General features: G+C 42.3%; 1 protein-coding gene across 1 annotated transcript; it reads right to left on the bottom strand.

Annotated features, from left to right (window-relative positions):
• Window positions 1–222: 222 nt before the first annotated feature.
• On the bottom strand, window positions 223–1,489 carry LOC308302846 (kelch domain-containing protein 3-like; the record flags this gene model as incomplete). The annotated part of the gene is made up of 2 exons (XM_080747164.1): window positions 223–289; window positions 489–1,489. 2 exons carry the CDS (start codon window positions 1,487–1,489, stop codon window positions 223–225), a joined length of 1,068 nt encoding a protein of 355 aa, XP_080603290.1.
• Window positions 1,490–11,496: the final 10,007 nt, after the last annotated feature.

Genomic DNA, 11,496 nt, shown 5'->3' with positions numbered 1-11,496 from the left:
TTCTTTTATTATTTGACCATTTGGCCAATGTTTTACCAGTTTTTATATAGTTTGTTAATTACTTTTGATGTAGTAGAGTTAGGGTTAGGTCTTAGTCTTTTTTTTTTTCCTTTTTCTTCTTGGGGTATTAAAACATTTTTAAAAGTCCTTTAATTGTGACTTCACTTTCAAATGTCAAAGGGAACACCAACATCTGTGGCACAGTGGTTGGGAAACATTGCCTTAGCCTATTGACAGTTCCACGCTGCTGGGTCCAGCGGTGCCAGAGATGACCTCTACACCTTTATCTCTGTGGTCACATGACCACGCGTCAGATTTGTGACATTTCATTTGCGACTCTCTACGATTGTTTTCCAAAGTGGCCTGTGGAAGTGACCTTTTTTTGTGGGAGTGGCCCGTTTTGCACAACATGCCACGAATGCTATTTTGTCATGGCTGCCAGTTCCCACCTGACGTTGTGTGGGAGTCCAGACTGCTCCAGTCCGTACTGAATAACTGCCAGCTCGCACAGTGTCTTAAGACTGGGAGTACTCATGTCTAAGATGTACACGTCATAGGCGGGTGTGTCTCTGGGTTTGGGTCCTTTAAAGAAGACGATACGATCTCCCACCACGCAACAGCACATGCCTTCCATTGTACATGGTCCTCTCCCCTTGGGCTCAAACTTCTTCCAGAAGGAGGTCTTTGGGTTGTATTTCCACAGAGGTCTAAAGGACTGGTTCTGTTGAAGTCCACCAAATATGTACAGCTCTCCATTGTAGGTAAAGGTTGAACGACACATGAGTTCTTCTGTAAGACGCCGTGCAGGTGTGCTCAGCCAGCAGTTTGTCTCTGTGTCAAACACTGTGATTCTGTTGCACTTGATTCCTCCCAATACAAACATCTTTGTCCCGATGATGGTGGCAGAGGGACCTTTTGAAGCAGATGGTGGAGTTCCTCCGCTGTTAATTAAAGACCAGACCATTGTGCTGGTGTCCAATTTGTAGATATCATACGTATATCTAGTCCGCTTGGTCGATCCTCCAAAGATAAACATAACCTTCTCCAACACACAGGCAGAGTGGTTCCTCCTCCCCTCTGGAACTTCCCCATAAGCCCTGGGTCTGAACCATCTGTGGGCATCAACGTCAAATGCAAAAAGCTCATCGTAGTACCTCCCTCTCCGCCCTCTCCAGCACTCTCCCCAAATGAAGACCGTATCTTCTATGAGCACAGCTGTGTGTCCCCAGCGCATGGAGGGAACCTCATAGCGACTTACTCCTCCTCCAGGGGTCTTTGGAGGCAACTTTACCCAGCCTAAAGACACTGTGTTGAAGATGTGAACATCAATCTGCCAGCTCTTCACATCCTTCGTGTTCTTCTCGTACTTCTCGTAGTGTCCAAAAAAGTACACCTTGTGCCTCGCCGCTATAGCAGCGCAGTATCGTTCTCCCTCTGGACAACCGTCCTCTTTTTCCTCTCCTTCCAGATGCCGTGTCCAGCACAGCATCGCTTTAAGAAAGAGTTACCGACCGCAAACAGAACACAGAGTTAGTGAGCCCGCTGCCACTCATATTGAAACAGTGGCACGAACGTGAAGCAAACCCTGTCCAATCCATGAAGCCTGACAGTTGGGGGGGGGGGGGGGGGGGGGGGGGGGGGTTGGCCAATGAGAGAAGCCAAACAGGTGCTTGGTTGGTTACTCTGTATTTAAATGCTACGGAATTAGTTGTCACAATATTCTTGTGTTCTTCTGTGGTGCATGAGAAACGTCCATGCTTAGCGAAAGTAAAAGGTTCTTGGTTCAAAACCGAGGAAGGGTTGTAGTCCAGTCATTTTAGGCCAAAATTAGGCTAAACCTCAAACAAATTGCAATAGTAGCAAACTCAACTGATTTTGTATCCTCAATATGTCCTTAGTGAGAGAAAAAAAGTCCCAAGGAATCCCACCAGGGCAAAGTTTTGAAAACGACCTACCTACCTTCACTTACTTATACACTACAATATAAAGGAAAAAAATGACTGAAAAAAAATCTGCTTTAAGTGGGATGTGAGGGGTCAAACTAGGGGTTTTTAATTATTCTGAATCCATTGCAAGCATTTGTTTTGCACGAAAAACATTCCTTGGGCAAGAAATGGCCACTCAAAACGATGGTTTAGTGATGAGTCATCAATTTTCACAGTCTTTTGGGTCCGTGTTTAGCCCAAGGAATGTTTTTCATGCAAAACAAATGTTTGCAATGGATTCAGAATAATTAAAAACCCCTAGTTTGACCCCTCACATCCCACTTAAAGCAGATTTTTTTTCAGTAATTTTTTCCTTTATATTGTAGTGTATAGTAAGTGAAGGTAGGTAGGTCGTTTTCAAAACTTTGCCCCGATGGGATTCCTTGGGACTTTTTTTCCCTCACTAAGGACATAATGAGATACAGAATCAGTTGAGTTTGCTACTATTGCAATTTGTTTGAGTTTTTTTCATATAATGACTGGACTATTGTTATTGTGGGCTCGCCTGAAAGACGAGACCACTTTGCCATCTTCATTATTTATTTATTATACTATTACCAAGTTCTGCCACAACAGTACAAAGGCAGGGCCCTTAGCCAATGAGGTGCGGAAAATCTGAGAGTGGTGGAGTATTGGTTGAGCTTCACATGACAGTTAGCACGCTGTAGAATATAGTAACGAGCGAGCCCACACTGTTTCGTAGGAACAGTATTTCTAGTTTTGTATTTGTTTCACAAGTTTGTGCCTGTAGTCAGGGAATTTTAATAAAACCCTGGGAATAAATTCCTTACCAAACAATTTCTTCACCAATGTGTTGGAAAAGGTGTCTAGTAACATCTATCTATAAATGCGAGAAGTCTCTGTCTGCGTGTATGTAACCCGCGTATCTCGAGAACCGTTCGTCCCACCGGCTTCAGATTCGGCACGCGCGTTCCCCGCCGCGGCACGGAGTGCAGTGCCGGGTCTCGACCCGACCCGACACGCGGTTTTCCCGAACCGGCGCGAAACGTTCGGAATCTCCTTATGCGGGGTTGATTGTTGACATCAGGCTGTTCCGGAGGAAATCGGCGCAAGCGCTGACTCATTGTGACATCACTCATAAAAGGCTCTGACATCACGTACACCACATGAGTCAACAAAAAATCTCTGAATATCTCCATATATAGCATATATGGGCATAAAATGGACGCAGAATCACAAAGATCTCCATATACGGGCATAAAGGGACACAGACAGACGGATACAGAGATCATAAATGGGCATAAAATGGACGCAAATGGCATATATGGGCATAACATTTACGCAGAATCACAAAGATCTCCATATACGGGCATAAAGGGACACAGACAGACAGATACAGAGATCTCCATATATGGGCTCCATATACGGGCATAAAGGGACACAGACAGACAGATACAGAGATCTCCATATATGGGCATGAAATGGACGCAAATAGACAGATATACCCATATATGGGCATATATGGGCATAGAATGCACCCAGAACTATATCTGCAGTGATCTCCATATATGGACATAAAATGGACGCTGACAGACAGACAGATAACAGATATCTCCATATATGGGCATAAATGGACACAGGCAAACAGATGGTCAAACTTATGCGGGGTTGATTGTTGACATCAGGCTGTTCCGGAGGAAATCGGCGCAAGCGCTGACTCATTGTGACATCACTCATAAAAGGCTCTGACATCACGTACGCCACATGAGTCAACAAAAGTTCGTCCCACGGGCACGCGCGTTCTCCATATATGGGCATAAAATGAATGCCCCCATATATGGGCATAAAATGGATTGCAGACAGACAGATACAGATATCTCCATATATGGACATAAATGGACAGAGGCAAACAGATGGTCAAAGATCTCCATATATGGGCATAAAATGGACGCAGACAGACAGATACAGATATCTCCATATATGGGCATAAATGGACACAGGCAAACAGATGTTCAAAACGGGTCCTATGACAACAGGTATAATGAGGTTTGCATTAAAGGGGGAACCGGCACTGTGTCTGCAACACAGTTGGAGGCACAGACAGATATCTCCATATATGGGCATAAAATGGACCCAGAACTATAACTGCAGTGATCTCCATATATGGACATAAAATGGACGCCGACAGACAGACAGACAGACAGATACAGATATCTCCATATATGGGCATAAATGGACACAGGCAGACAGATGGTCAAAACGGGTCCTATGAAAACAGGTATAATGGGGTTTGCATTAAAGGGCGGGGCATTCATTCCCTATTTACATTGTTCCGAGTTGGCCAGGTCGCCGACTAGACGCTGGGCTGCCCGAAGGGCGGCCCAGCTTCTAGTATCTAACAAAGATTGAAATTCAACATCCCTAGCAAAATATTTGACAGCTAGGGTAATTCACTCCCAAAAATATGCATGTTAGGGGTAGAACTAGGTGTTTTTAATTATTCTGAAAATCCTTTGCAAGCATTTGTTTTGCACGAAAAACATTCATTGGTCCAAAATCAGACGCAAAATAAACGATGGTTTAGTGATGAGTCATCACTTTTCACAAGGTGTATGGGGTCCAATGCTTGCAATGGATTCAGAATAATTAAAAACACCTAGTTAGACCCCTCACATCCCACTTAAAGCATATTTTTGTGAGTGATTTTTTCCCTTATAGTACAGTGTATAGTAAGTGAATGAGACCCAGAATTACCCTAGCTGTCAAACATTTTTGCTAGGGATGTTGAATTTCAATCTTTGTTAGATATGTTACTAGACACCTTTACGAACACATTGGTGAAGAAATTGTTTGGTAAGGAATTTATTCCCAGATTTGACAGTTATTCTGCTGACTACTGGGTCTAATAATTCCCTGAAGAGCACGCAATGGTACTAGTTGAGTAGTGTGAACCACAGTGGGATAGTGGGAAGATGAAGGCCTTTCAAAGCAGATATGGAATATACAAAATCAAACCTCGGTTCGAAGTGAAGTGGTGAACTTTTATTCTATGTGTTCTAGAGCTATGAACTCTGTATATACACTCGGTTCGAAGTGAAGCGGTATGTGTTCTAGAGCTTCAGAATTCTGAATTCTGAATGAATTAATGATTTTATCTGGAGGGCCGAATTGTCATGTGAAGCTTGACCAATCCTCAAACTATTGGACATTTTGTAATCATCCAATCATCAGACCGGGACGGACACTACACACATATTCTGGACGTACGGGACAGATAAAAACCTGTTCATTCTGGACTGAAATGACCATATATGGACGTTGGGGACACACATGGGAACCGATAGATAACAGATAGCAGAAAGATAACAATAGCTCAACCCCATTAACCCTTAAGGGGTTAATGGGGTTCGGAATGGGGCTTCGGAAGGGGGGTGTTAGAAGTGGGGGTGACTGTGTGTCTGTGTTTTGGCATAATACTGTGTATTTCTGTGCTTCCGGGTCAAAATGACCCGAACAGCACTTAAGGTTCAAAAAATATGAGGGGGGTGTAGCATGGGTGTAGTGCAAAAATATTTTTTTTACATGTTCATCTCAGAAGAATCTTTAAGGCCAGTGAGTTTCAGGTGGAAACATTTTTAACTTCTACCTTTTTTTTCCAAATGAAAATGTAAAACGGGTCAAAATGACCCGAACAGCACTTAAGGGTTAACCCGTTTAGAACGGGTACACATTTTGTGTTTCATTATTTTATGCTTTAACTATTGAAAAATAGCAGATATGCTGCGAGCTTGTAGATCTGCTATTTTTGAAAAATCGTGAAAATTAGAATTTTGACCCGATTCTATAAGTGTCTTTTGAATCCTTCTAAGATTTTTGGAGAAAACCTATGTTTCTATGACAGCAATCTGGCCAGCCATCGTCAAAGAAAAGGTCCTTTTCACTTAACTGGAGCTCAGTTAGTCTGTTCTTGAGAGACTATTATGTCAGTGGTACTCAAACATTTTCATGTGAAGGACTCCCAAAATGATATTTATTTGGCCACGGACCCCCAATTCAAAATATCTAGTTCCAGGGACCCCCCCAGAAGCAAAATTTGAGTCACAAACGTTCACTTTAAAAATACATATATTCAAAGATTTGCACACATTTTCACAACTTTTTCAAAAATAGCAGATCTACAAGCTCACAGCGCGGCACCGAGTGCCGCGCTGTGAGCTTGTATATCTGCTATTTTTCAATAGTTAAAGCAGTCAATAATCCTAGGCCTAATAGCCTCTATGTCTGCTACTCCCTGGCAGTATAGAAAAAAAACACAGTTCTTTGCTGCGGGTCTTTTGACATTCCATTTGGGCACCATTAGGCTGTCTGTTAAGTGTCAGAACAAAAAAAAGGCCTGGACATATTTTAGCGGTTGTCACTCAGGCTGACATTCCATCTCAGGGACCATTGCCTGGACCATTAGTCAAGGGCCATTCTCTTTCATCAGCTATTAGACTTCTAACCACAGAGAGACATGGACAGGGACGTGCTGGCCATTGGGAAAAGCGGGGCAACTCCCGAACGGCCGGTTCATTCCCGGCCGGTCCAAGCCGACCATTAGGAAAAAAATCAATATAAAATGTCGGCCTTCGTTCCATTTTGGGGGCTGGGCTGGCCAACCAAGTAAATCGTCACTGTCGGGCAGAAACCCCGTATCTCCAAGTTTCAAATTTGTAATTTTTTCGTAAAGCAAAGCCCTGCTTCATCATACAAGGCTGTCGCACAAAAGTAGTGAAAACAGCAGATCTACAAGCACTCAACGCCTCGCGGTGCGAGGCGTGATCTGCTGTTTTCACTAGTTTAAATCATTTTTAAAATGGTTTTGGAATACAAAGTTTCCACCCCGACAATGACGAAATATAACTCATGTAATTGGCCCACTGGCTTGTCACTTTGTCATAAAATCTTTGAGTAGCAGGCAGCAGCGCTATAGAGAGAGATCTCTCTCTATAGCACGCAATGCGGGCCTCTCCAACTCTTTTTCCCAGGCTGAATCAGGGGCCCAGCACGTCCCTTCTGGGGGAGGTTAGACTTCTAACCACAGAGAGACATGGACACACATGGGGAACAAATAGGGCAGCCTTTGTTAACATGATGGACAATTAACGTAATCACTCTCTCTCTCTCTCTTTCTCTGGCGCTGAATGGAATCTTCTCTTCCCTCGACAGGAAGAGACAGAACCTCGCCGTTTGTGAACAGACTGCATCATGGGAGCATTTCTCTGCTCTGTTGTCAGGGGAAGACTCCAGAAGATGAAGTTGGTTTTAACTCCCCCAGGAATTAAACGTACAAAACGTGAATTATGAAATTACCTTTTAACCCATTTAGTGCTCCAGACATGAACGGGTTAAATGTCTAGCGTGCCTCTCGCAGGCTCCATACGCATCCATTGTCTTATTTTGAAGGCCAGAAGTCCATTGCGTAAACACTTCCGGGTTGACGTCATGACGTCATTCAACGGGAGCGATCGTCACCCCATGCCGTTTCTAAAATGGCCGATCAATGCCTTTGTTATGTTATTGTAGCGAGAATCTAATGCCATCCTTGGCTTTAAAAGTGTTGTTTGGAGAAAATGGACATTAAAGATGAATTCCCCGTCGGCCTCCATGTTATGGGATTACTATTTTGTGCACGTGGATCCGTGATGATGATGAATCGGCGAGGCCGATCGTGCCAGGACCTTCCGCCGGGCTATAGGGTAGGAGAACCGGCGTTACTCTATACAGTATTTTTCACAAGTATACTCGGGATCGGCTAGAAATGACCAAACCCCTGACATTGTGAGCTTCTAGATATCGTCAGTCGGGGAGAAATCTCGTATCTCCAAGTTTCACATTTGTACGTTTTTTTTTTTTTCTTTCTTTCTTTTTCGTAAAGAAGTAAAGCCTGCTTCATACAAGCTAGACTGGTGCACGAAACTAGTGAAAATAGCGATGTGAAGCGGTGTGTGCTTGTAGATCGTCTATTTTCAATAGTTTAAATAATTTTTAAAACTATAAATACAAAATGAACAGTTTTGGACACATTCCACCCGACAATGACAAATGTAAGCCATTTACCGCGAGGTTGTGAACAACCATGAAACCATGAATCAGTGGTAAATCAGCCAACAACCCATGACCCTCGAATGTTAAATTGCTTTTCTACCACTTCTACCATATAAATGAAAGAAAACACAGTTGTAACTTGCAAGGTTATTTAGTTATACAACTGCAACACAACAGTGGGCGGGGTCCATGAGCCAACTTAAGGTTGTTGACTGATTTACCACTGTTTTAAGCCAATCAGAATCCAGTATCTGAATATGTGACCACAAAAAGTGGCAGAAATGCTATTTTAGCCTATTTATTACTGAAGTTTACTATCAGAACAGTCACATCTTGACCGTATCTGTCTGTCTGTATGGGTAACACTTGTCTTTTTTGTTGATTGACTCTCACGCTCTGACATCACTGTGATGTCATGGGAACCAAATCCGTTTTATTGCCATATATGGAGATCCCTGTGATGCCAGGAGAACCAAATCCCTTTTATGCTCATACATGGAGAGCCCTGATGTCATCATATCTGTAAATGCCAATATATAATCACTGTGATGTCAGGGGAACCAAATCCCTTTTATTGCCATATATGGAGATCCCTCTGATGCAGGGCGAACCGAATCCCTTTGGCCAGATGGCCCAGACATGGCACAACCTCTCTTTTCGTCCTTAGGCCTCTTATTAATCATGGACTTTTATTTTTTATTTCTGTATTTTTAATTTCTATGTATTTTTAATTTCTATATAATATATAGAAATAAAAAAATACAGAAATAATTCTTACTGATTTACAGTTTATGATATTATCATAAACTGTAAATCAGTAAGAATAATAATTAAAAAAAAGCTAACAAGCTGTGAAAGAAATGGTGACATATTTGAAGGGCCAAACCCTAACCTCAGTAAGCCCGACGCTGGTGAGTAGCTATACCTGCCGACTCCTGTAGTCGAAGTAATGACACGTAGAAATAGCGAGATTTCACCGCTACTTCCTCCCGGTGGGGGCTCCTCGCTGGCAGGTGAGCAGGTAGGATACGATACAACAACAGACAACTGCGTGCGAAGGAATTACTGTAACTTGCATAAAGACAGACAAGAATTTCAATTTCTATATCGTGATAGTAATCATTGCTATAGTGTTTGTTCAGAGACAGAGATCTGTCTCTCCACCTCTAGCAAACCAAAAATACGTTTCAGGAAACCAATTTCATCTAATCCTGAGAGAGTATTTCTACAGGATAAACAAGCAGGGACGTGCAGAGAATGTTTTCTAAAAGGGCCTTTTCGTGAAAATATCGAAAATAGCAGTCCTCCAAGCTCACAACGCGTCGCAGCTGCGAGGTCGGCTATTTTCGGGGCTCGATACCACACTGAACTAAGCATAATCAAGTCAATACTGGAGATGTGGCGCAACGGCATGGATTTCTACACAGAGAGGGACATTCTTTCAACATATGGTGCGTTAGTTAGTTTGGACAATTAAGGCAATTCTCTTGAATGCTGCCTTCAGGTATGGCATGGAAAGAGGGGGCATTTGCATTTCTTTCACCATAGTGAAAACTGCATTCATGGTCTGGAGAGGGCACTTTTTACCGACGGATAAATTGGCAGGGGCTCAAGCCCCCTTTGATGTCTATGTGTGCATGTGCCTGTAAACAAGTGGACCTGGAAGCCAAGTGAAATGAACAGACATTCAAATTGGAACAACGAACACAGATACTGTAAATCTGAAGCTCATAAATGATGGTTGTGAAGAAACAGTGTGAACATAACCTGACTGCGCCAGATGGTGGCAGTAGTGCGTACCGCCCTACTTTACCATCTGAGATTGCTCGGGGAGAGTTGATAACACTCGTAAAGTCCCGGGCCGGAAGAATCAGCCGCAGCTACGGGCGGGCTCTGAGCGGCTCTGAGCCAATAGAGTCTGATTGCAGACCACGTGGAAACCCAGGAGGCGGATTCTGGGTGTAAACTCATGCAGACAGGCCAATATGAGTGGTTGGAGTTGGCACTCCCAGACTGTGATAGAGAGACGACCCCATCCAATCACCTGCTAAAGAATTTAAAAAAAAATGGCCCGCCCCCTTACATCGGGTCTGCCCGAGCGATCCCAGATGATGGTAAGCAGAGCGGTATTCAGCCAGGCATACGCACTGCTGCCACCATCAGGCGCAGTCAGGTTAGTGTGAATAGTGACGGAATGGAATGAAGGTGACTGTAGCAGCATGACTGTGCAAAAATATTATACACGGAGGCTGGAGCAGAATTACATTTTGCTTTGCAAAACAGGATATCCAGGATATAATTTTTTTTTTAGTTTATATTTTTATTTGTATTTTTTTTTCTGGCATGTTTTCAAGTTTTTAAAATACATAGAATATTACCGTTATGATTCTTTTTTTTTACATGTTACAGTGAGAGAGTGATTCCCGTGTATTAACACTGTTACAGGCTTTACTTTATATATAAAAACATAACACAACCTACAATAAAATAATAATAATAATAAACAATAGCTTGAATACTATCCTTTTGAAATGCATCATGATTGAACACTTTTTTTAAACAGAGTAAGCAATGCCCATATTAATAGTCCATAAAGATGCACAACTTAAGAAAAAAAAAACAATAACATAAAAAAATACTGGACATCGACATTTTTTTTTCAGTCAAGGATAAGTCAATTGAAACGTGATACTACACAGGAATCCATTAAATATCAAAACAAAAAACATACAGAAACGCTCTCATACTGAACTGTAAAATATTTGTTTTCGCGCCGACGCTTCCCACTTTTATATAATATCATATTGTGATAGTTAAACAAGGTGACAAGGCCCACAACAACAGAAGTGAACGATTAATCTTGTCTTCTCGCCGTATTCAGTGAAAAAAAACATCATTAAAATGAAAGACATTAAAATAAAAAATACAAAATGATAACCCAGCAGAAATTAAAGGACCAGGTCACCTCTGGGACAACCAGATCTTATTTTATTGTTGTGTGGGACACGATCAACACAATCCTGAGTTATTCTTTGTGTTCAATCTGTGTTTTTAGATATTTTAGTATTTCAGCCGATTTCAGCATGCTACAACTGGTCATATGATGCAAAATGCATCATATGACCAGTTGTAGCATGCTGAAATACTAACATATCTAAAAACACAGATTGAACACAAAAAAATAATTCAGGATTGTGTTGATCGTGTCCCACACAACAATAAAATAAGATCTGGTTGTCCCAGAGGTGACCTGGTCCTTTAACAGCAACAAAAGAGATTCACATTGTTTACCTCTGAAGAGTCCGGTGCACACACACACACGCTCTATCGCCCCCTCTCTCTCTCTCGCTCAGGTTTGCATCAAGTTAGCTCAGGGGTTGACACTAAGGTCTCAAACACGTCAAGTTCTACTTGCCCAAAGGTCATGCCCACTTGCCCGAAAAGTACATCAAATCAATGTTAA

The sequence above is a fragment of the Nannobrachium achirus genome, assembly GCF_963921795.1.
Source record: "Nannobrachium achirus genome assembly, chromosome: 18".
NCBI classification, from domain to species: Eukaryota; Metazoa; Chordata; class Actinopteri; order Myctophiformes; family Myctophidae; genus Nannobrachium; species Nannobrachium achirus.
This window is presented reverse-complemented; position numbering and strand designations above follow the sequence as displayed.